Raw genomic sequence first — 24,932 nt, 5'->3', positions numbered from 1 at the left:
TGAATAAGGATTTTCAAACACTTAAACTAACAACAAAAGATGGCAACAAAAAAATGTAACCATTGGAATAGTTGTAGGATTCAGTTCTGTGTTGTACATTCTGTTAGTATTGTCTTAGTTCATTTTTTCCTTTCTGTAAAAATAGGATTAAGGGGTGCCTATCTGAATTAGTCAGAAGAGCATGTAACTCTTGATCTTGGGGTCTTGAGTTTGAACCCCACAATGGGTGTAAAGATTATTTTTTAAAAAAATAACTTAAAAATAGGGTTAATAATACTTATCTTGCAGACTTGTCTACAATATGCTACATGGTATAATTCCTGTGTAAAATTATTTTGGTACAAATGCTAGACAGTTTAAACTATGTATGACATTACTTCCAGACCTTTTCCAGTCATGATACATAGATAAAATTGAAATTATTCTATTTGTAGATCACAGTGTAGTAAACTGAAGATGCTTTGACCAGAAGTTGTTGCAGAGGCTCAGGTTATCCCAGGTCCCACCTACCCAGCTGCCTACAGGAACCAATAAATAATTTACCTGTAACCCATCCACAACATACCGGTTGGGAAAGTTTATAAATACAGTCTTGTATATGAATTACTTAGCAATCTTTGTCAGAGAAAAAAGTCTAAATTCTGCTTTGCGTTGTATTGGCCTTGTTATTAGGCAGACTCTTAACCACTTGGTGATATAGATGGCTACTTGCTCTAGACCTTCCCTCCTTATTCTCACAGTTGTCAATTCAATCAAGAATAAAAAGTCATTGCCTTTCTGCTATTAGATTAGAACATCATAGTTCCTACCAGGGTTCTGATTAGCCCATCTTGGGTTACATGCATACCCCTAAAACCAACATGACTAGATGGTGGAATCCTTTGGCCAGCACTTGTATATCTGCCACTGTGGTTAGGTAGGTTGTGTGTATGAAGGTGTGGCATGATAGTAGGAGAAGATTAACCCCACCAGAACCAACAGAATGGGTTCCCATACAAAAAAAGAAAAAGAAAAAAAGATCCTGCTGTCCAGCGGAAGGGAAGAAGTGAAAACATACAGGGTTAACTATTTTCACAGTCCACTGTAGTACCTGACACTCCTTCTGAAAGCATCATGGATTTCAGTGTAGAAGTACATGGTATTAGAAGTGAGTTCTTGGGGCGCCTCGGTGGCTCAGTCGGTTAAGCGTCTGCCTTCGGCTCGGGTCATGATCCCAGGGTCCTGGGATCGAGCCCCGCATCGGGCTCCTTGCCCTGCGGGAAGCCTGCTTCTCCCTCTCCCTCTGCTGTTCCCCCTGCTTGTGTTCCCTCTCTCTCTCTCTGTCGAATAAATAAATAAATAAAATCTTTAAAAAAAAAAAGTGAGTTCTTGATGAGCACTGGGTGTTATATGCAACCGATCAATTACTGAACTCTCCATCTGAAACTAATGTACTATATATGTTGGCTAGTTAAATATAAATTAGAAAAAAAATGAGTTATTTTGATAGAAATGGATAATTCACCATTTTATTTATTTACTTTTAAAGACTTTATTTATTTGACAGAGGGAGAGAGCACAAGCAGGGGGAGCAGCAGAAGGAGAGGGAGAAGCAGGCTCCCTACTGAGCAGGGAGCCCAGTGCGGGGCTAGATCTAGGACCCTGGGACTATGACCTGAACCGAAGGCAGACGCCCATCCATCTGAGCCACCCAGGCACCTCGATAATTCACCATTTTTAAAAAATTGTATTTCCTGATATTTTAACACTTGTCCAGTATGGTAGCCACTAACTAACTACATATGGCTATTTAAAAATTAATTAAAACTAAATGTGAAATTCACTTCTTCAGTTGCACAAGCTACTTTTCAGAGTGCTCACAAATGGCTGGTGGTTATCATATTGGATAATACAGATTATACATTTATATAATCACAGAAAGTTGTATGCAGTGCTGATCTAGACCAATGAAGTTCCCCCCCCACCCCTTTATCCCCCACTTTGTCCTATCCTGCCTATCTTTCTAACAGGTTTTGTATGTTTTCTTCTGTGGCAGCGCTTTGGAATTTTCTACACACATTTTTTTGCTTCTAGGATGTTATGTCAGTCTGTTCCCATCATTTGTAGTGATGAGTTTCTTTGAATCTTTATTTTATAATGTAATTACTGAAGAAATGGAGGGTCTTGGTGGGGAAGGGAAAGGAGTTATTCTTAACCTAAGAGAAAGGGGTTGTGTGTGTGTGTGTGTGTGTGTGTGTGATAAATGGATTTTAACTAGATGGGAAAGTTGTCTGTGAAAGTGCCTTTGTCATAATCTTGTATAATCACATAACAGAAACTCTCTACCCTTTTTAGGAAAAGTTTTCATCAAATCAAACATCTCATTGCCTGGCTCCCTCCCTTTATTTTTTGCTTGGGGCAGGAGCAAAAGGCTATTTTGCAACAACACAATCTATAACCTCGCACCAATGAGAAAAGGTAGAGAAATTTAATTTTTCTCCCCATTTTTTCCTTACATACATGCACAGAGTTTTTTTGGGGGGGGGGAAAGAAGCTTGGTAATAATTTGAAACCTTTTTGGAACCTGTTCTGGTTATTTTTCTAACAGAAAAATGTGTGATTAAGGTGTCTGTTTTTTATCTGTGGATGAAAATTGCCTGTTTAGATCTCCCACAATTCTTACAAACCTTGGGAGAGCAGGGATGGCATCCAACTTGCTCACTGTTGTACATCCAGCATCACAGTTGGTGTCTCTGGCACACACTAAGTACTTAATGAATATTTTTGAATAAAGATTTCCATTATTCAGAGACTAGTTCTTCCATGTCTGGGCTATTGTTTTCCTTCATTCTCCTGCTTAAGCATCTTTCTTCCCTTAGAAGTATGGAAAATAAATACATTTCTATGTAATATCATTTTTCAGATCCTCTTAAGCAGCCATGATAAGAAGTGGATGTGTGGAACAGGATCATTTTTACCCTCTCCCCAAAAAGTTTGTTGTTTTTTTTTTTTTTTTGCTTTTGCTTTTTCCTATTGTACTTGATAGTAGTTTTCAAAATTTGTTGTTTGAAAAGCTTTCAGGCTTCCACTTTCTGCAGATTGGAACATGTAGCCATTTGAGACCATGCCTTGTACAGAGTTTATTCTGTGCCCTGCAACATGACCTTTATGCTCGGCTCACAGATTTCCTTTACTTTGTCTCCTATTTAGCAACTTTATTCTGTATTCTAGCCTAACCAGCTGAGCATTGAAATAAAATTTTGTATTTCTATTCCCCTAAGGTCTCACATATTATATATAAAAGCACAGTATTTTTGGATCCTGTAAATATGAATATTCGGAGCTGACCCTTTTCCCTCCCACCCTCTTCCTCCTCTCACCCCCTTCTAGGACTATCCTTTTAAGCGTAATCTCATTGCTCAATGAGCCCAACACCTTCTCCCCAGCCAATGTGGATGCTTCGGTTATGTTCAGGAAATGGAGGGACAGTAAAGGAAAAGACAAAGAATATGCTGAAATCATTAGGTAAGGTGTTTTGTTTTACCTTCCGTTTGATTACTTCAAGTCTTCATATAGAACTAAAGTATATCCTAGAACCATGGCTTTAAATCAGACTTAAAATATCCACTCCATTTCTCTCAATTAGATTTACTGTTTGGGAAGAGATTTCTACCTGAGCCTACTGAGTTTGTATGGCTTTTGAGAGAGCACACACTAGAAGATAATGCTGCAGCAGATCGTACTTCCTGGGAACCAAAACTTCCAGGTTCTGAACCAGTGAAGTTCTCAGACTCTGCCTCCGAATCATTTCAGGGACACTGTTCAGGATTTTCAGTATGTCCTTTAAGTATAGCAAACACCCAGAGTATTCTGGACATTCTAGATATTTTTGTTTTCCAAAAATTTTAATGAAGCCATATAGTTTATTGGCCCTTTTGACTAGAGCAGCAAGTATCTTCTAGGTATCATTATCAGCAACACTAGTATATGGTTTAACAGAGCCGTAGAAGCTTCCTCTCATTGGGAGACTTGGAATCTACCCCTAGCTCTGTCTCTCTTCATATGACCTTTTATCAGTTAATTTTTTGGGTCTTTGTGTTTTTTCCATCTGTATAAAGGGGGGAAAAGGTAGAAGGTATTGGGGCTGAACCATTCATCTCCCGATCATACCCTGAGTAGGACTTAAGGTTTTCTTAAGAGTACTCAAGAATTGATACTTGAATTGCAATAAATTCATTTCCTCTTATGTCCTTAAAATAGAGCCCCAAGGACAGTTCCAGCACATTCTGCATATGGTTTAGTAAGCACTACAATTTATACAAATAGTCCCTCTTTATAACTCTAGTCAGCACGATGCCATGGGATGTACAAAAAAAGGGAAAACTGCATAGAAATAAAGCTGAATAATATAGAGATCAGCAGTTTCCAACGTTTTCTGCCCACTAGAATCACCTTTAGACCCCCTTCCATATCCGTAGTCATTTAGTGAGATTATAAGCGTAAAATCTGGGCATCTATATTTTGTTTTTACCAGCCACCTAGGTGACTGATGTATACCAAAGACTGAAGATAATTAGTATAAATAATAAGGACCTAGAGATTTAGAGGAGCTGGAGTAGGTTGAAGATTGAAAGATGGGAGTGCTTTTCATAAAATAGGATTAGAGCCTGAGCCTGATGTTCCAGGAAGGGTAGTATTTAGTTAAAGTGAAGAGTTAATATCCCTCAGGCATTTGTATAGGGTTTATCTCATTCTTTAATTCTTTCCACATTTATTATGCACCAGCTTCACGTCAGGTACTGTTAGGTCATGAAGGCAGTGCTTTCTCCTTGAGTTCACACTTAAGAATGTGTAAACAAATGACCCTATAATAAGATGAGTGCATAAACAAGATACAGTGGAAGGAATATATAGTGCTGTGGAGTTCCTAGGAGAGGTAATGCCTCATAACCAAGACTTTTTCAAGTAGTAAGGGAAAGGAAAAAGCCCCTTCAGGGAGGAAACAGGCTTGCACACAGGCAGCTAACCGCATGGCATGATCAGAGAGAACTGTAAGCAGCTTTACGTTGCTTGAATATAAAGTCTCATTTTGCAAGTAATGGGAAATTCAGAGAGCCATCAGATCTGTTTTTGTTGTGGGTTTTTTTTTAAAGGCATCAGATCTTAAAAGACATGAGAAGTTACAATAAGGCTTTCGTCCTTAGTCTTAGAAGTGATGGGGTATCAAAGATTTTAGGAAGGGAAGGGAAAATCATATTTGAGTTCTGAAAGAATCCTAGTTGACCAGAGGAGACTGAGATAGGGAGGAGAAGCCAAGATGAAGACTAAACAGAGGCAGTGGCAGTGAGAAAACAGATTTGAAAATAGGGCTTTGGCATGAGGTTTAGGATTTTAGGAGGTAATACTCTTAGAAGAAAAATGGGAGAAGGTGGCCATAGAGGTCAAAAATGACAATTGCAGACTTGCCGAGTTAGGGTCCCTATGGAACATGAGGGTGGAGACATCCCAAAGGCTTATTGAACAGTGTAGGGCTCAGAAGGTAGAGGCTTGAGCCTGATAGTTTGAGCTGTCAGCATGAAGGGGAATGGTGGCAAAAACCATAGGAATGACTAAGATGGCCCAAGAAGAGACAGAGAGGGAAGAGATTCAAGCCAGGATGTATCAGCAACACCAGGATGTCAGGCTTGGCAAAGTAAGGCAGACAGCAAGATCAGTGGGGAACCATCTAATTAGAGGCAGCAGAAGGAAGATAAGGAGGGTGGCAGTTTGTTGTCTTATGGTCAGTTTTTGTACTTTTTGAAGGAAACTTCACCCTTCCATCCATCCAGTCAGTAATTTTGTGCACAGCTGTATGTGCCAGGCTGTATCCTAGGCATTAGGGAAATAGAAGACAGACAAGTTCTCCAATGAAGTTCACATTGGGGGGTGAAGGGGAGGAAACGGATAGAAAAGTTAACAAATGGGGAAAAATGAGTAGATAGTGGTTAAGTAGCATGATGTGAAGGAGTGACTAGGTGGCTGCTTTAACTTGGGTTGTCAGAACAGGCTCCTTCTAAGTTCAGATCTGAGTGACATAAGCAGCCAACCATGTGTAAAATCAGGAGAAGAGCAACTGAGCCACATAGAAAAGTAAGTGTGTTCAAGGTACTAAAAAAGAAAAGGACCAGGATGGCCTGTATATTTTGGGTGACAAGAATGAAGTGGGAGGCAGGTGTGTCATGCGACTTCGGAACCCTACCTAGGCTATTTGGAATTTAAGTGTAAATGGCAGGATTACTGAATTAAGAAGAGTTGTTGGGACTGCATTCAGTTTGGTGTGAGACAAGGCAAGGGAAAAAACAAATCTCTGAGGTCATTTCTGGTCCACTACTTTTAAATGCCCTTCAAAGGGTCATTATTAAGTGTTCTTCAAAACAGTACCTAATGGGCTGAGAACCTTTGGTATAGTATCTGTTAGATGCTTTTAGGCAGGCACTGAAATGCAGAAACCTGAGTCATATTTGAATAAGGAATCTTGATTAAGAAAGGTCAGTTGTAAATCCATCTTCAAAACAGACTTACATAAAACTGTCTCCCTTCAGGAAACAGGTTTCAGCCACTAAAGCCGAAGCAGAAAAGGATGGAGTGAAGGTCCCCACAACCCTGGCGGAATACTGCATCAAAACTAAAGTGCCTTCCAATGACAACAGCTCAGATTTGCTTTATGACGACTTGTACGACGACGACATCGATGATGAAGATGAGGAGGAGGAAGATGCCGACTGCTACGATGATGATGATTCTGGGAACGAGGAGTCGTGACGTGCTCCTTCAGTGCCCCATACTGCCCTGCCGTCTCAGGCCAAAGGGAGGGGAGCAAGTGGGGACCTAGCAGTGGCCCCTCAGCAAAAACCTATCACAGGGGGTGGGAAAAACAAACACGGCTTCTGCTGACTCCCCTTATGGATCTCAGTTTGCTCCTTTTTATGGACCTCTTAACGGAGAGAAAGTAATCCTCCACAGAATGTCTGAATTCTTGCATTCTTTACCCTTCCATCACTGTATTGATTCTTTTTTTTTTCTTCTTCTTCTTTAAACCCAAACTCTCGCCTCACTTCGTCTCTACAGAGTGTTCACAGCAAAACACGTTTGGTCTGTTTTTAGATTCTTGAAGAATTAAATAGTCTTTCATCAAGACGTTTAATGTGTTTAAAGCTGGGAACCCATTGGAAGTTCACAAGTGCTGCGTATGCTGAGTAGCAAAAGAAAATGGAAAAAAAAAAATATAAAAAACCCCACAAAACAAACTTAAAAAAAAAAAAAAAACAAATTTGCCAAGGTTTAGCTGCTCATTTAGTGTGTGTGCATTCGATCAGCCCCATGGTGGTGAATTTTGTTTCCTTTCCCTTCTTAAGGCTGGGATACAGTGGGCATCAGGGACTTTGTGCTAAGCCTGATGAAATGTGTTCCTAAGGGCACAGAGCCCCTTCAGCCTCCAGGAAATCATCCTAATCCAGGGGGCCTCAGCTACTCTGAGGAGAGAGATCAGATTTTGTTTTTTGAAATCGATTGGGATCTAAAGCCTGAAATAAATATTCATACTTTACATAGAACTGGGCACTTGATTGCTATTTATTTTAAAAGACAGAGTTGTTACCCTCCCTACCCCAAGGGAGTGGGGACAGTGTGGAGATTGTGTGTGTGTGCGCGTGTGTGCGTGTGTGTGTGTGTGGAGTCTTAGTGATGGGAACAAGGAGTTTAAAATCACTATGCCAATTTTGGTTGATGCTGCTGGGGGAAAAAAGTCAAAACTACTGGTGACCACTGTTGGGTGCGAAAACATCTGTTTTATGTGAACTTGGCCTTTCCCGCAAAGATTTTTTAAAAATACTCATGGTGAGAGTATAAGTAGCCAGTTTTAATCACTCAGTATTACTCCTAGGTGCATGTGTTAAGATTTTGGTTTTCATTGAGCTGCTTATGCCGATAGTGATAGCTGTGGATAGGAGACATGAGTGACCAGTTCCCGCTTTCCTCGTTGGATGTGACCTGGACTTTTCTCTCCTTTCATTCCATGTACTCTGGCTGTGGAGGGCAAGCAGAAGTTGTGCATGGAGCTTGCCCTGGGCTGCTTTGACTTTTTTGGCAGGGCCGAGGGAATTGGCTGCAGGCCATGTACGGGCAACGGCTAGATCTTCCAAATGTGCAGTGGCTGCAGCTTTGACTGCCCTGGTCTCAGTCACGTGTCACTTCAATCTTGAGATCCATCGGCCTTCAACCAGGGACTTCAGAACTTGGCGGTGATTTTTCTTTCTTTTGGGAGTGGGCCAGTTCATAGGAGGGCAGTATTCTTTCAGTGGGGAAAATGATAATGTAAAATTACAGACTTCGGAAGGAAAATAGGAAGAGACTGGTTATAATCCTCCTCCAGATCCCTGTGTACTGGTGTCAACTTCTTTTCTTCAGATCAAAGCTCGAAAGAACCAAAGGGTTGAGGGACGGGGGTAGGATGGATCCTAGAACAAAGTAGGTGATGCTTACTTCCTTAGCTCCTCCTTCCTTTCTGATCTCAGGGTTTTCATTCGCTCTTCAACCTCCGAACATTTGCTGACTGATGCCCAGCAGACCTCTCTGGCCTCTAAAGTTTGATTTGGTATTAAGTGGGAACATTAACATGCAGAGGTTCATATGGGACAGTATTGGGCCTGGTCGCAGAATCTCTGTCCAATCCCCATGGGGCCAGGACTACTTGCACCCCTGAATCTAGTGAATCCAGTCAGATTCCGAGAACAGAGCAGCTCTTTGTGAGAAAACACTGGCCGCAAATTCTCATAGAAGGATGTTGGAACTAGCTTTTTACACCTCACACTTCTTAAGTAATGCTTCCGGATAACCTGCATATCTTCTGGAGTCCAAAGTCTCTCCTAATGCTCTGATTACCCCCTATCACCCCCACACACGTTTACAGCCAGTAGCTTGGTCTTCTCTCTTGGAGCCCTAAGATTAAGGCTTTTCTTTCTTCCTTTACCACGAAAGCATCTCTCTGCCAGGGCAGGCCGGGCACCTTGGCGTTGCGGAAGGTGCTGTGCTGCTTAGCCCTGTCCCATTAGGTCCTGTTGGCCTCTGTTGCACGTTGACTCAGGGAGCCAGAGAGCCAGGTGGAGGTCAGACCTCTCAGCCCTTTGGGGTGTTACTATTGAGGGCTGGCTTTGCCTCTGATAAGAGTACAATCAGTTCCAGAAAAGACTGGCATGTGTTTATTGGCTAGCAGGTAGACATTCTGATAACTCAGAATTAAATAACCTGTAAAACCCAGATGCTGGTTCCAGAGCTCTGTCCTGAGAACACATCCTGTGGCAAAAGAAAACTTGAGCATGTAATTTTTTTTCTTTTTGGGAGTAGAGGTCTCAGGCTCAGGCCAGAACTTTGTAAGTACAGTTGTGCTGATTATCTGGTGTTAACATGAATTCAGAATCCCGCATTTTAATATTCCTTTTGATTCTAGTGCAGGCCTCTCTGGATGCTCTTCAGGTCTGTGTGTTTTGAGGCTGGGTGGAGAAAGTAGTATCACGATTCCGTTGTTGCTTCTCAGAGTCTTCCCACTCTATTTCGTATCATTCCAGAGTTCTTTTCTATTAGCCAGACTTTTTTGTAGTCCCCTCTTTTCTCTTCCCTGGAAATTGCTTCTTTATTTGCTGGTTTCCTTATGTTTGCGACACACAGTAAGAGACTGCAGGGGAAAATGTGTAGTTCTCCACTGAAAGTTAACTCCCCACCCCTCCCATTCTGATAAAAATGGTTTACATTTACAAAAAGATTCAGATGCAATTTTCAACTATTCTGAAACCAGCAGGACACACCTGACTTTAATAGTTTTCTTAGCTGAAATTGTAGATGTTTTTCTTCAGTTTAACTTATAAGAAAAGATTATCTGATGCATTTTTGTGTTGAACTTCCCCTTTAGTGGTTTATTTTGTCTTTTTCTGCCCATCTGTCTACTAATAAAATGTGAAATAAAATATACCTGTATTGCTACTTCCCCATGGGATGACCCTCTTTCTTTGTGTTAAAGAAAACTAAAAGGTGGTCTCAGTACTTCCACTGTTCCCTCACAGGTATTACGCCCATGACTCAGCTGAAAAAGTAAAAACCAAAACTGAATCTCACTGACCTGCCTTTTAGGATATTCTGCTCAACTCACCTCCTCACGGAATACACATTCCCAGTCCTTACTAGCTTTGAGGAAAGGTTGTTAAAGACACAGCCATTTGTTAACCTTAATTCCTAAGTGGGGCACAGTCTGCCAGTACAGTGGGTGAAGCTCTGAGGGTGCTCCACTGCCCTCCTCAGGTGAGCCTTTTGTTTTCATCGTCCGTTGTCTTTTTGAACTTCCGGCCGCTCGTTAATAAGCAGGGATCAGGCAAGAGATCGAATAAAGTCCCTGTTTAGTTTCACTTGTGAACACTTTTTTTCTGGCGGGGATCTCAAGCTGTGGGTCACCAGCAGCACGTGGCCCATCTGCTGAAAGGACCACTGATTCTAGAGGCCAAAAACAGAAAAGGTGAAGCCTGACCCCAGGTTGGTTGTGGCACACCGACGTGACCAGTATTTGACGCCCCACTCCGGGTGCTCAGTTAGCCTAGTCTGCGGGGTTATTGAGGAGCGAGAGGCTGTAATGCCTTGGGCAAAACCTGGAGCCTGGAGCGCAGTTGTGCTGCCGGCTAGTGGGGCCATCTGCCTCCGGCCACACACACGGCTAGCGGATGGCCCTGATGGCTCCCAGACTGGTGGCCTGGGAGCAGGAGGAAGCAGCTGCACTGGAATCCCGGCCCAGGCGAACGGCTGCCAGGGACTTTCTGGAGCAAGTACTTCACCCCGGATCCACTTACCTCCCTCACACCACCGTGACTCGCTAGTCTTCTCTTCCACCCCATCCCTTGACTAACCACCAAGATTCTGTTTGGTTGCTGAAGAACAAAGGACAGAGAGGGTGAGCTGTTCAAACTTCCTCTCAGGCCATGAGAAACACATCTCCGCTCTTAGACCTTTCAGATTTTAATGTCCGCTGACATTCAGAAATGAAAGGACCCTGCCCTGGTACTCCTGTTGACCGGGGCCTGTAAGAGATTGCCTTATCAAAGTGAACTTTGGGGCGCCTGGGTGGCTCAGTTGGTTGGGCGACTGCCTTCGGCTCAGGTCATGATCCTGGAGTCCCGGGATCGAGTCCCGCATCGGGCTCCCTGCTCGGCGGGGAGTCTGCTTTTCCCTCTGACCCTCCTCCCTCTCATGCTCTATCTCATTCTCTCTCTCAAATTAAAAAAAAAAAAAAAAGTGAACTTTGATAACCACTGCCCATGCCCTGTCAGCCGCCTCATTTACCTTTCCACTCCCTGGATGCTGACCGGGGCAAAGAAGGGATGCCAATTTAAGCCCTCACAACCCGTTGTCAGAAGACTGACCATGTGAGCTCTACTTGTACAGCTCTCCTGTGAAGTCCACGGGGCCTGGAACAATCACGAAGACAGCCTGTGCCCTGAGCTACCCTTCAGTCACACCACACAGACACCGTGCATGCTCTCAGAACTTTATTAGGTGGAGATTGGGCAAAAGAGAAAACCCCTGAAACAGTCGCCCACCTGGTTCAGGACAACTGGAATAGAGGAGCCTTTGCTTGGAGACGTGCTCTCACTGAGGTGAAGGCGTTATCTTTGATTTTTTTTTTTTTTTTTAAAAGGGAGCACACTGACTGAACATCTCTGAGCACAACTTCAGACGGTTTTAAAAAACGGTCAGCCAGAGGAAGGCAAGTCTCTTGGGGACAAGACCAGCAGCAGAAGCCTCTGGTTTGTATGAAGACAAACAGGTGCCACTTTCATGTTGGGCAGGAAGGATAGCTCTGCTGTTCCCAGATGAAGATTTGGTAGGAGAGGGACATGACAAATGACAAAAGGACCGGTTTCTCAAAACGAGAGAGGGCTAAAGTAATTACACAGGGAAGGAAACTCAAATAATGGCTTACAAGGGAGCGAGAGAAGTCGTGATTCTTCATTGGTACCTGGCCCCAGTCCCCAAACTGCCTTAAAAGCAGCCCTTCCACACACTGCTCCCAGCTGCCCATGGGCTGGGAGGCTACAGAGAAGGCCTGAAGGCAGGAGTGGGAAAAGGGCTTATTTGCTACAGCGAGAAGGGGCCCGAGTCGGGATTGCAGACCTGGCTAAGAGTAGCAGCTGTACCCCCCATGCCCCCAAGACTTCTATCACATTTACAAATACATACATAAATACATTACATACAATAGCGAGTCTGGGAGGCAGGCTCCCCACAGAGGCTCGGCTGACACAGTTACACGTCTCAGGAATTCTAGGAAAGGGCACTGGGCTCCCAGAAATGGGCTCCGTGTGTTCTCTCCTGCCCAGGGTAAGCCCCGCCCGAGCCCACCCCTCTCTTCAAAGGTTCAGTTTGTCCAGTAGGGAGAGTTGCCGTAGGCGGGCTTGGAGGCTTGCGACTTGGGCTGCAGGGAGCTGGGCTGGCTGCGCTGACCCGAGCCACTCTGAGGAGGAGGAGGAGGAGGAGGAGGAGGAGAGAAGGCTGTAAGGGCTGGAGCAGGACCCCGAGGCCAGGGCAGGGTGGCTGCCTCCATCACTGGGCTCACCTGGGCATCCTGTGGCAGGTGGTGGTGTAGCAGCTGTGAGTGAGGCTGCTGGTGGGCGGGGAGGATGTGCAAGAACGGTGGGGGCGCATAACCGGGGGCCGCTCCGGCGGCCAGGGGCCCGGTGGAACCCAAGGCCGAGGGCAGGCTGAACGGTGGAGGAGTCCCTGCGTGAAATCCCTGCTTGTCAAAAGTCTGCAAGGTAAAGAGACCGTGGTAAGGGGCCAGCTTGGGCGGCATCTCCCGCCGGCAGACCCATCCAACCGAATCCCCCCTCACCTGAGTCTTGTTGTAGACTGAGCCGCTCATGTCAGGTAAGCCGGTGGTGCTTGAAGACACGGACACGCCTAGGAGGGAAAGCAGTTGTTCCCAGGGCCGTTGGGCCCAGTTCCAGCCTCCCCCACCTCCAGGGGCGCTCTGGGGTAGCCTTGCCTGAGAAAGAGTCAGTAGAAGACAACTACTCTGGGCCTCAATCCTGGAAAGGAGGGGCAGACGCTACCTTTGCCAGGCCCAGAACCTGCAGACTTGTTTTGTGCCTGTGATGATCCACCATAGCCACCCTTGCTGTAGTCTCCCGCTGCTGTCCCCTGGGTCAGGTCATCATAACCTAGCGCGGCAGGGTACAAGAGGCACGTGTGAGCCGGGCAAGCCTTCCCGCCCGCGCCTCTCCGTGCTGGGCGCGCCCCTCACCTGCGCTGTAGCTATGCTGGCCGTAACCGCCGGCCTGCTGGAAGGGGGTGCTGGGGGTGCTGAGGTTCACACCATGCTGCTTGGCGGAGGCCGGAGGGACCTGGCGGCGCAAGCGGGAGAGGCGTCAGTGGAGGCACAGGGCGGAGGGGAGCAGGTCGGGTATCCCCCGGCTTCGCCCCCAGGCAGCACAACCACAAAGCACCTGCGTTCAGCAGTACGGCCCGCGCTGGCCGTGAAAACCCACGGGAAAGGAGCTCTGGCCCCAGCCTAACACACTGCTCACGGCCAGCTCCCTCCCTCCCTGCTTCTGGTCCCCAACTGGAGTGACACCCCCGCCCCCCCGACACTCACAAACATCGTGGGCCCATACTGGAAGGCACTAGGCACGCCTGTGTAGTAGGGGAGGCCAGTGTAGCTGTAGCCAGGGGGCAGCGCAGGATTCAGAAAGGGCTGCTGGGCTGTGTGGTGGGCCTGGGACTGGCTCTGCTGTGGCTGAGCCAGTGTGGTGGGGGGCGCAGGGGATGCAGAGTCACCTCGGCCAAACTTTGTGACATCACCTAGGAGAAGAGGAACACTTGACTCGAATCACTGCCCCCACCCCCTCCTTATCCAACAAGGAAAAAAGCCAGACGGGCTCCTGCCCACAGGGACAGGTCTGGCTGCCGGCTCAACAGGAAGCGAGCAGGCCTCGCTCAGCCCTTCGGCTTCTGTTTCCAGATGCCTGGGATGAGCTGCAGACCAGTCCCAGGCCCCCCCGCCCCCCACTCCTCTCCCCTGGAACAGACTCACCTGAATACGGGTTATTAGCTAGGCTCCCATCTCGGCCGGCCAGGGCTGTGGGCGTGGCGAAGGGAATCCCATAGTAATCCTAGGAGAGACCACGGAGGCTCCATCAGCAGAAAGGCCTCGGCCCAGCCGCAGGAGGGCAGGCCCCGCAGGCAGCCCAGGCACTCCAGGTGATGCCCCGCTCCGCGGACAGGCCGGACCGCAGGGACACAGGCACACCTCCAGAGGGCGGCCCCCGAACTCCAAGTGGTGCGCATCGCGGCTGTGCAGGGCGGCAGCCGCAGAGTGTGCAGACGCGCCGACAGGCCCATCAGCCTTGGCCAGGCAGAGCCCCGGACGGCCCAAGCGCACGGTAATTTACGGCGCCGACGGGCGCTGGTAACGCCACAGGCCGCACCGACTCTATGGCTTGTCCTAGGTGACAGAGTCTAAAGGGTGGCTAGGAGAGCTGACTGGATTACAGCACCCTGAAAAGGAACCAGCAGGAGAGGGGGTGCCTGAGGGTTTAACAGACGTCAGCGCAGCAATGCCAGGCGGGCACAGGTCCAAGAGGACCCCAGGTAGGGTCCCCAACTGGCCCCTCACCACCCACGCTGTCGTGGCAGCACTGACCACGGAGGAGCCAGGGCAAGTGTGGACACCGAGAGCGCCAAACAGCGGAGCTCTGTGGGGCAGGGGAGGCCCGACCCGGCCCTCACTCACCACCCAGGGCTTTGCCAGCACTCGACCTATGGCCCCCTGGCCTCTGGGCCCCACAGGGAGCCTTCCTGCTTTCTTTGTGGGCCACAGTGCCTGGTCACAACCGGACAGGAGCCATCTGGGCTAGGGATGGCACCTCCACCCTCCTTCAGCCTTATCGCCAACTTAACCTCCAGGAAACCCATTAGCTTCCTCAGCCCCGAACCCCAGGAGGAGGCAGGACTAGGAAGTCGCAGCGGTAGCAAGAATACAACCGGGGACAGACCAAGAGCAAGCCCAGGAGGGGGAGCTCTTTCACAGAAAAAAGGAAAAAGCAGAGGCGGGGACTAGGCACAAAAGTACCAGACTCTAGTAAGTGAATAAAGGGTTGAAAATCGAACACAATGTATCTCAAAAGGTGGGCTCAGAGGTGATTTCTTCTAAGGCACAAAAGGATACAAAGACTACAAGGCAGGGTGACTCCCAGGGCTGGGATCCCACCGAGTCCCTGTTGGGGGCCCCCACCAGGAACCCCCTCTGACACTCCCATCTGATGCCTGGGGCTCTCAGGTCAGGTGGGTACAAGGTTTCCTCCTGAGAGTCAGGGGGCCAGGGCCACTTCCAGTTCCTCTTCTGCAAAGTCCTAAGGCTCAGGCATTCCCCAGAGACCCTAAGTTCTGTTGACCACCCCAGCAATCTGCCATCATGTCTTCAACATCCACTCTGGGTCCTTCGGGGACACGGGCGCAGCTGTGTGAGGGGCGGCCGGTGTGCACCCAGGGGGAAGAGCCGCCTAGCCACCCACCTCTGCCTCTGGAAATACTTCAGCAGCTGGAGAAGCATTCTCCTGAGAGACAAGAGCTTCAGCCAGCAGGCCCGGGAGGAGGAGGGGATACCTGCAGCCCCCTGAGCTCTCTGTGCGCAAGCACAGCAGGGGGCAGCCGATGGGAAAGAGTTAAGGAAGGACGCCACACTGGGGGAACACCTCACATGGAGCAGGGGCGTTCCGACAGCTCTCTACTTTCCAGCACCGCGACAGATGCCCCCGGAGTCTGGGAAAGGCCAGAGCAAGGAGGGCGGGGCAGCAGGCCTGTCAGGCAGGGGGCACACCTCCTTCAGCAGCCCCCCGCCCCCCTGCCCCCCCGTGCACCGAGGTGCCCCAGCCTGAGAGCCAGGGTCGGATGAAAGCTGCAGCAGCCCCGGCCTCAGGGTGAGGCTGCACAACGAGGGACTCCCTGGGGCCGGCGCGCTTGCAAGCTGTGATGGCAGGTGGGCTCCACAAGGATCCTTCAAGAGTGCCAGCTCCAGCGGGTCACCCAGCTGGGGACAGACGAGCCACGCTGCCATCACAAGCATCACTGATGGCCACTTCAGAGACCAAAGACACCGAACGGCACTTCACAGAAGACGACATGAAAAAAACTCTAGAGGTAGTCAGGCAACCCCACGTCTAGGTCATACGGTTTTCCTTTTTCAAAATGGGGAGGGGGGGCCTGAAGGAAGAAAAGGACCCACAGGTAGTAGGGGGCACTGTCTCCTGGGACCCCAGGTCCCAATGGTCTCCAAGTTCCCAAGCTGTAAGCACAGGACACTCCTGCCCAGCTACAGTGACATGAGGCACATCCCCCGAACGCCAGAAGCTTTCTCAGTAGGGTGGCAATGAGGGCCTAGAGAGGAAGAACCTGTGAGAGAGCCGGACTCCCCTCCGTCCCCCAGCACATCCCACTCACCATTGGCAGCCGTGACTGCAGCATCTGGAGCTCGTCATAGCCGTAGATCTGCGTGAGGACCAAAAAGGGTGTTAGGGACCATGTACCATCCCCTGGGAAGCCCAGGCCCACGTAGGGGCCTAAACAGGGTTGGGGAGATGGCACATGGGGACTCAGACCATCTGCTGTGGGAAGACACCTTGATGAAGTTCAGATGAGGGACAAGTACTAGGGAAGGAGCCGCCCGAGGCCCGCCTCACCAGGTCCTGCCAGGTGCCAGCCTCTAAGGCCGCAGGGGCCGGGCCGCCTGGAGCCACACCATGCCCTCACCGGATAGGCAGGAAGCAGTCCTCCAGGGCCCACGAGGTACTGATTGTGCAGCAGGGGCGGTACTCCCTGGGGCAGGTTAGGGGGTGCTTTGCCTGTAAGAGCAAAAATCAAATGAGTGAAGATGCCACCACAAAGAGTGAGATGCCTCAGTGGCTGTGGGGAAGGGGGAGCTGCGCTCCCGGTCACAGTGCTGCCCCATATGGGGCCACCACCAAGAGGGGAGGGCAGCAGCTGAGAGACACAGAAGGCTGTTCCAGGAAGTAGGGGAGACAAAGCACGTGACACCACATTCAGGCTCTTTCCACATCAGAGGGTTCCATGCACAGACAGAAACACCACCCCTCACCCACTCCTGTCACGCAGCACTGAGCAAACCTGAACATAAGGAACAATCTGCCTCCTCAGAACAGAACGAAGGCTGGGTGGTGCCAGCAGAGGGGGACAGGCCGTGTCAAAGGTAGCTTTCAGGAGTTTCTACCAAACCACAGTTTGCTTGGTCCACACAGACTGCCCAAGTCTGCCTGATGGACAATCAGTGACACTAAGTGGCCAGAAGAGGCCCAAGAGAGCTGTTCCCTGGTCCATCCACATCACCAGGCCATCTCAGCTCCAGGGAGGAGTGAGGACAGAAAAGACAGGGGACCTACAAGCACAAAGGCTACCAGGAATCCTGCCCAGGGGAAGCCCACCCAGAAGACTGGTTTCACCCATCCCCACATCATCGCTGGAAGGACTGGGACTCTCTAAGAAGTCAGTGGAACAAAATGGACCAGGGAGCAATGGCAGGGCTAGAGGGAGACCAACATGCTACCCAGCATGCCCTGCAGCCGCCTGTAGGCATCCTCCCTGGGAAGCCAAGCATCACCTTCTAGGGGCAGGGGACAGGTAGGAAATGTCTGGGGAGCACACACCTGAGGTCACCAAGGGCGTGGCCCTGGTACTGCTGCTGGGGGCACTCACAGTGGTCCCCCCCAGGCAGAGGCTGTTCACTGTGTTCATGCTGCTCGGCAGGCTGAGCCCTGAGGACGTGGCACCCGAGGCAGAGGTTGCTGCCGTTGAAAAGGTGGCTGAGGACTGGAGGGAAGGGGTGCTCTCCACACTGGCGTGCTGGCAAAACAAAAAAGCGAGGACACATGGATGTGGTGGCAAAACATAAGAGTACAAAAGAACCTGGTCTGGCATCTGGGTCTGCACTCTGAAGACCAGTCTGAGGGGCTCTGTGCTCAGTGCTCACTGTGGGCCCCCACACGGCAGCTAGATGAGGCCGTTAGGACACAGCTCCTAAGCTGAGTATCACACAGTTAAAGCTGAGCTTTATTGACCAACACCCTCTTAAAAATCGTTGCTCAAGCTCTGCTATCTTATATAAGATACAGACACCCAGGTAAACCTTAGGTCAGATATGAACCCAGACCATCGGCATGTGAGGTGAGAACCCACCTCACAGAAAAGCAAGCAGGCTCAGGAGCAGTCGATCACGGCACCACAGGCAGCCCAGCCCAAGTCAGAGCCTTCTGGGGACAGCTGCCTTCTACTAGGCTTCCCAACTAGTCTGATATGGAAGTCACAGGGGGCCAAGAGAGGCCCTTCCTCCAGATCCTGGGGACACTGTGCAGGCCACCAGGACCTATCTAGAAGGGCATGGCCTGCATCTCTGCCTATTCAACAGGATCCACCTAGGATGGGAGGGTGAAACCCAACAAAAGCTCTAAAGAGTTCCAGGAACCCTGGCCAGCCGCTCAACTCCCGGTAGGAACAAGGTACCAGAAAGGGCTTCGAGGGCTGAGGGGTGGGTAGAAGAGATGCACCTGGTTGCGAAAAACAAGGCCCAACAAAGGAAGAAAGGCTCGGTAAGACTGAGACCAGCCTTTAAAGCAGAGCATGTACAGAACAAAGTACTCTGGAAACTCCTGGAGGAGAAGCCTCAGGAATAGGAAGCTCCAGGAGAAGGGGGACAACCCTGCAACGGGTCTTCCACTACACAGACAGCTCTGTGTTAGGTCCCAGCCTCACAGGCTGCCCTACCCTGCTGAGCACTGACCTTAAGGTCCTGACATCCAGAATCAGTTCAACAAGGTGATGACAGCCAAGCTCGTGGTCTCCTGGGGCACCCCAGGACTTCCTGATGGAAGCTGGGTGAGGAGAGCCCCAGGGGTGGGGGAGGCGAGGCCAGCCTGTCCCAGCACCAGCTCCACGTTCCTCTGCACACAGCCAGGCTGACCACCCGCTACAGAAACAGGAACAGCTCTGACCGCTGTGCCTACGTGTCACAAGTCAGAGAACTTCTCAACTCTTTTAACCACAGGACAAAAAATTACTATTCCCTAGTCTGGGGAGAGGGGGAAGCCACAGAAGAGCAGCTTACTAGAAAATCAGTGCCTGGGCGGCTCAGTCGTTAAGCGTCTGCCTTCGGCTCAGGTCATGGTCCCAGGGTCCTGGGATCGAGTCCCACATCAGGCTCCCTGCTCAGCCAGGAGCCTGCTTCTCCCTCTCCCACTCCCCCTGCTTGTGTTACTGCTCTCGCTCGCTCTCTCTCCGTCAAATAAATAAATAAAATCTTTAAAAAAAAAAAAAGAAAATCAGTGCCTGATTTGCTCAAAGGAACTCAAAGTCATCCAGCAAGGCTTTCCTACCACCAGATGAACCTGACCACGCTCCTGTCCCTATCCCTCGCCTGTCCAATCTGTGAACGCCACGGGGGGCTGGCCTAACTGCCCTCCACTCCATGTAAACAGCTCACACAGGGGCTCCAACAGGGCGCTGGAGCCGGCTCCTCAGAAAGGGCCCGGAAAGCACAGCTGCACCAACCCTTCCACGACACAAAAGGCAGGAGAAAGCGCGGAGATTTCCTCCATAAACTTCAAGGGGGAAAGACCTAATTACAACAGAGTATGAAAAGACTGTTGTATCTGACTATACAAAAGTCAAAAATAAAGTGACAAACCGGAGGAAAGTCTCTGCACCTCCCATCACAGAGGGCTTTCTATCCTCCTGAATATGGACTGCCTAGAAGGAGACACCAAGGGCCTGACAGAAAAATGAACAATATGAAGAACTTGCTGAAAAGGAAATTTAATGGCATTCTTTTTTTTTTTTTAGATTTTATTTATTTATTTGACAGAGAAAGACACAGCGAGAGAGGGAACCCAAGCAGGGGGAGTGGGAGAGGGAGAAGCAGGGGGAGTGGGAGAGGGAGAAGCAGGCCTCCCGCGGAGCAGGGAGCCCAATGCGGGGCTCGATCCCCGGACCCTGGGATCATGACCTGAGCCGAAGGCAGACGCTTAATGACTGAGCCACCCAGGCGCCCCAATGGCATTCTAATATATTAAAAAAGATGTTCAATCTCATTCAATTAAACACTGTACTGACAGGTCATTTTTCAATTAACACATGGGAAACATACAAATATTTGATGATACGATTTGAGGATTTGAGGAGGCAGCGGGGAAACAGTACATCTCCTTCACTGCCACTGGGAGGTAAACAGGTTAGAATCACTGTGCAGTGATTGCAATTCCGCAATTTGTATAAAACATCAAATGCCTGGGGATTCAAACTCCAGGACTGCCTCTGCAGCCACAGCAAGGTACAAAGTTCTCGAATGTAACACTGTTTATAGTATTCAGACAGAAAATGGCCCTGCAGCTCCAGCAGTGAGTGATTTAATAATGTGATGTAGTACAGCTATGGGAAAAGAAGACAGAATCTATGTTTCAACACAGAAATATCTCAGAGAAACACTGTTACATTGGGGGGGGGGGGCGGATGCTGAAGGACACTATCTAGGGAACACTCCCATACATGTTACAGGGGGGAAAAAATCAAAGAAAAGGGGCAAGAAGCAGAGGGAAAGTGACAGTGTATGCATTTCCTACTTTATGGGTTCAAAAAAACTCCAGCAGATCAAGAAAATAGTAGGAAGAGGGGTAGAGCCAAGCGACATGATACAGAAAAACACTTCAGTATGTATCTCCTCATACTTTTCATTACTTAACCTTTTAACTATACTAGCAATGCAGCAATTCCGGCACACGACGAAGTCCGGGACTCCCTGGATGAGGCCACTCTAGCTGTGGTGGTTTGGATGCAGAACGGCAAACCCACACGAGCAAGAACACCAGCTCCAATGGACCAGGGCCTGGGGACCAGGAGGCCACCAGCTGTCCAGGGCTCGGGATGGCGACCACCCACAGCTCCCACCGGCCAAACAGTGGGCACAGGCAGGGGGCCAGGCGCTCACTCCAAGGACAGAGGTATCCACACTGTGCTCTGCTCTAAAGATGGTGATCTATGTATTTTATGACAAAGAATTTTGTGCAAGATTTCACTAGGCTAGCTCAAGTTAGCCCCATCTTGATGGAAGGAGAGAGCTGACCCTTCGCCATCACTCCATTCTGTAGCAAACAACCTCTTCTTCAGAGGATACTAATTTCCCAAATTTCTAATTTCTCCTATTGATCTGTACCCCAAACTTCCTTCCCTGCTTGGGGATCCATCTCCTGTTATCTGTTCTCAGTACCTGTCTGCCTACCCCAATGATCAGGGTCCCCCAGCCTGAGTAAAGCACCCCACTACTACCCCACTGAGGATCAATCTTCTGTTCTCTATTTTCATTACCTGCCCGCCCACCCTTATGCTCAGGGTCCCCCAGCCTGAGTGAAGAACCCCACTACCACCCTGCCTCTTCGCCATCTCACCACCTTTCATTCCTCCACCCACAAGCTATACAGACCCACCACTGAAACTGTGCCCCCAGCTCCGCACCCTGAGAAGCCACACTTTGATAACCATCACCCAGGGTTACTCTTTAGCACACCAGGATGCTTGCCAACTGGCAACCCACTTGTACTTCCATGCTTGACTCTCCACACTCCAGGCTTCCCTCTTCATTATCAACCTTCGCAAAGTCTGCCTCTGAGCTGGGGAGGATGGCCTGAGATGGCACGAAGAAGGAGTGGACAGAAAACCTGATGCCACAATGAGGAACGTCCCCATGACCACCAACAAACTGGAATGCAGTTACACTGACAGGGCTAAGAGCCAGGGCTGGGAGTCTCAGAGAGAGAGACATGTGCATGTGGCAAAAGACAGCTAGTCCTCACACAAGCTCTCACTTTTCCCTCCCAACATTCTCTCTACAATGGCCTTCCCAAAATAACAGAAGGTAATCTAGAACAATGCTCTTGATTCAACTTGACTTTCGGTGGAGCACAAGCTGAAATTAGCAATGAGCCTACTTCAAACACCTCAACATGACCAACCCCAGAGTGGGTTCAAAAGGCTCCTCTAATAAACAAGGAGCTCAGTGAGTGCTTAGGAACAAATCCAGCCCCTAACCAGTTTAGGAAGCAAGATGTCCTCCATGGTGCCTAGGAAAATCAACAGATCAAACCACATGCCTAGACTGAGGTAATACACCTAAGCAATTTGAGATTATCTTAGACATTCAAAACCCACAAAGCAAAGCTCCACCTGCACAGGACTAAGCTCCGCCGAGCTCGCTGAGCAGGGTGGGGGATGATGGGACCGAGAAGACACTTACTGTGTGTGATGTGCTGGAGGAGAGCGCTGCGTGTGCAGAGGAGAGGCTGCTCTGATGGCTGGAGAGTGAACTAGAAGACAAAACAGAGCATCACATGTCCGCCCCACCGACTCACCCCACAGGAGAGGCCCACGTGTCCAGGTTTGCCCCATCCCTCCAAGATGAGCCCTGGCTTCACACCCATCATTCATCATCACATGGGGGCCCAGACCAGGTGCTGGGATGGTTAGAAATGATCTAAAGGGTCATTCACCATGAGGATCTGGGATATCATGGCCTGGGAAACCTCCAGAGCCAGCTTCAGCCAACTAAAATCATTTGCTCTTTAGACTGTAAAAAGTAAGAACAGGATTGCACTAAGAACACTGTCAGCCACAGAGACCCCATTCGATCTGTGTGCGAGGGGAGAAAGTTCCTACGTTCAAACCCCCACCGCCCCCATGCCAGAGCCAGAGCCAGGGCCTGACTTCCCATCAAATCAAGAATTCAAACCAAAGGCTTTTATTCCTAGCTAAGGGGGGAAGAGGTACTCCAAAGACACAGGATGAGGACCAAACAAAATCCATTATCCTACACCCTGTTCTAATAATTCAACCTCTGAAGCCAGAACAAGAGGAAGTGAAAGACCTGCTCAAAAACCAAACATCATTCTCACTTCACATCGCAGGGACCCAAGCCCAGAGCTGAGAGGAGAGACCAGGCTCAGGGCACACTCCTCAGGGGTCCAAGAAGAGGGGCAGCAGCGACTCCCCAGCCGCCCACTCCCAGGGGCCCCAGTGCTCTGGGACAGCAGGGGCATTACAAGTAGGTAAGGTTTACACATCTGGTGCTTCTGAGACCACGCCCAGCCAAACCCTACACACTGACACAATACTGCTGAAGACCAGGCCATCGTGCTGCGGGCAGCAAGAGGGTTTTGTTCATTGCCACTGCTTTCTGTAACGGTTTGGGACTTCACCCCAGTGTGCCTCTCATTTTGGCTCCTTATTTTCTCCATACCTGCTAAGCTGAGAGAGGGGGCTGCTGGACAGGTCACCAGGCTGGGACATGGAGGGCAAAGTGGCAGTGTGCTGAGATGCAGAGGGCAGAAGCGTAGTGCAGGAAGTGGTGCTGGGCAGGGAGCCCACAGATGGGAGGGCAGAGGGAGGATCTGTTGTCTTTGGAGCTGGAACGGATGAAGTAGCTGTAAGAAACAGATAGGTTTAGCTCCAGAACCAATCATAAGTATCTAAAATATGCTCAATGTCTTGTAACACATCAGGATCAGTTTGAGAAACATATAAAGTTACATTCCCCGGGGAAAATGCACGAGCATTTTCTGTCCAATACGACTAATAAAACTGACATGTGAAGGTAAGACAAATAGGACTTGGCCAAGAATAGGAAATGATAGCTTTTTAACCAACCCTAAACTGTCCTAAAACATGGACATACTTCCCCTAATTAAAGGAACCCAACCCTGAGCTGCACTAGAAAGGGCAAGAGGCTCTGAGACTGATACACAGGATTACAATGTGAGGCAAATTTGTCTCAAAAGGCACAAGGGATAGTACAAATCTGGTAGGCAAGACTGTCAAAGAGTTAGGTATTTGCTTCTATCAAGTCAGTATTAAATCAGGCTGACCTGGGAAAGCTCACAGCCAATTCAGGGCAAACAGGGTTTGAGAGCCCAGGGTACACAGAGTGTGGGGTGTTACAGATATCTAAAAGCCACTGTCCACACCCACTTTCACAGGCAGAGTGAGCATTTCCTTAAACAAACAAAACCCTCAGAGCACATGAAGGAGTTTATTAGGCTTCCAGAAGAACATAAATATGATCAATCCTAGCTGCAGAAAAGACTCAGTTTTAGTTCTATCCACACATGTAACTCGGATATGTGCTTGGATATAAAGCATCATTGTCTTTTCCAGTTAGGAAGGACGAGTAACGTTTACCCACCCACAGGACTCCCTGGGAACCGAATGGAAAACATACTAGTCTCTAAAAAGAAGGATGATTTGAAAACAAACACAGATAGCAAGAGGGTCAACACACAACTTGGCCCATTCTTATAGGAGTCCTTATAGTCTAGAGGCTTGTTTTTTACTGACAATCTACTCCAAACATGATACCTGTTGTTACAGACACCAGATGAAAACACCACAGATGCCCCTGACCCAAAACTCAGACCCATAACTTACCTCCCTAGGTCTTGGGTCACACTGATAACAAGTTCACAAGAGGCCTCTCAAAGAACGGGGGAGAGAGGGAGAAGCGTGGGAAGTAAGATACAGATGGAGGATAAACCTATCTAAAATGCACACTATGTTTTCCAGACATTTCACTTCTCACTATCTCATTTTAAATCTCCAAATACGGGTGGTGCCTGGGTGGCTCAGTTGGTTTAGCACCTAACTCGTAATTTCAGCTCAGGTCATAATGTCAGGGTTGTGAGATCAAGCCCTGCATTGGGCTCCAAGCTGGGTGTGGAGCCTGCTTTAGATTCTCTCTCCCTCCGCCCCCTACCTCTGCCCCTCTTCGACCTCTAAAAAAATTAATTACAATCTCCAAATAATCGGGGCGCCTGGCTGGCCCAGTTGGTAGAGCG

The 24,932-nt window shown here is 49.0% G+C and overlaps 2 protein-coding genes and 1 non-coding gene across 8 annotated transcripts in view; 1 reads left to right on the top strand and 2 right to left on the bottom strand.

Annotated features, from left to right (window-relative positions):
- The window catches only part of UBE2R2 (ubiquitin conjugating enzyme E2 R2), a 111,862-nt gene extending 101,872 nt beyond the window's left edge, over window positions 1–9,990 (top strand). Inside the window, exons 4-5 of the mRNA XM_035016471.1 lie at window positions 3,370–3,504; window positions 6,561–9,990. Coding sequence (XP_034872362.1) covers window positions 3,370–3,504; window positions 6,561–6,780 — 355 coding nt within the window. The 3' untranslated portion in view covers window positions 6,781–9,990. The remainder of the gene's footprint in view (window positions 1–3,369; window positions 3,505–6,560) is intronic.
- Window positions 9,991–11,528: 1,538 nt separating this feature from the next.
- The window catches only part of UBAP2 (ubiquitin associated protein 2), a 133,450-nt gene continuing 120,046 nt past the window's right edge, over window positions 11,529–24,932 (bottom strand). For 4 of the 6 annotated variants that reach the window (XM_035016464.1, XM_035016465.1, XM_035016467.1 and 1 more), the window contains 12 exons: window positions 23,342–23,525; window positions 22,343–22,412; window positions 17,712–17,907; window positions 16,801–16,892; window positions 16,492–16,539; window positions 14,087–14,165; window positions 13,649–13,854; window positions 13,298–13,397; window positions 13,107–13,214; window positions 12,887–12,954; window positions 12,611–12,802; window positions 11,529–12,508 (listed from right to left, as the gene is read on the bottom strand). In XM_035016464.1, the coding sequence (XP_034872355.1) occupies window positions 12,413–12,508; window positions 12,611–12,802; window positions 12,887–12,954; window positions 13,107–13,214; window positions 13,298–13,397; window positions 13,649–13,854; window positions 14,087–14,165; window positions 16,492–16,539; window positions 16,801–16,892; window positions 17,712–17,907; window positions 22,343–22,412; window positions 23,342–23,525 (1,439 nt within the window). In that variant the 3' untranslated portion in view covers window positions 11,529–12,412. Of the gene's footprint in view, window positions 12,509–12,610; window positions 12,803–12,886; window positions 12,955–13,106; window positions 13,215–13,297; window positions 13,398–13,648; window positions 13,855–14,086; window positions 14,166–16,491; window positions 16,540–16,800; window positions 16,893–17,711; window positions 17,908–18,841; window positions 19,212–22,342; window positions 22,413–23,341; window positions 23,526–24,932 lie in introns of those variants that run through there. The other 2 variants (XM_035016466.1, XM_035016470.1) reach the window with 2 other exon arrangements.
- Window positions 24,174–24,255, bottom strand: LOC118018253. Its single transcript, XR_004681343.1, has one exon. It is a non-coding gene; the product is annotated as a small nucleolar RNA SNORD121A (small nucleolar RNA).

Source organism: Mirounga leonina, unplaced genomic scaffold (assembly GCF_011800145.1).
Source record: "Mirounga leonina isolate KUSES-001 unplaced genomic scaffold, KU_Mleo_1.0 Mir_170, whole genome shotgun sequence".
In the NCBI taxonomy this organism is placed as follows: domain Eukaryota; kingdom Metazoa; phylum Chordata; class Mammalia; order Carnivora; family Phocidae; genus Mirounga; species Mirounga leonina.
Note: the sequence above shows the minus strand (reverse complement) of the source record. Positions and strands in the feature narration are given on the sequence as shown.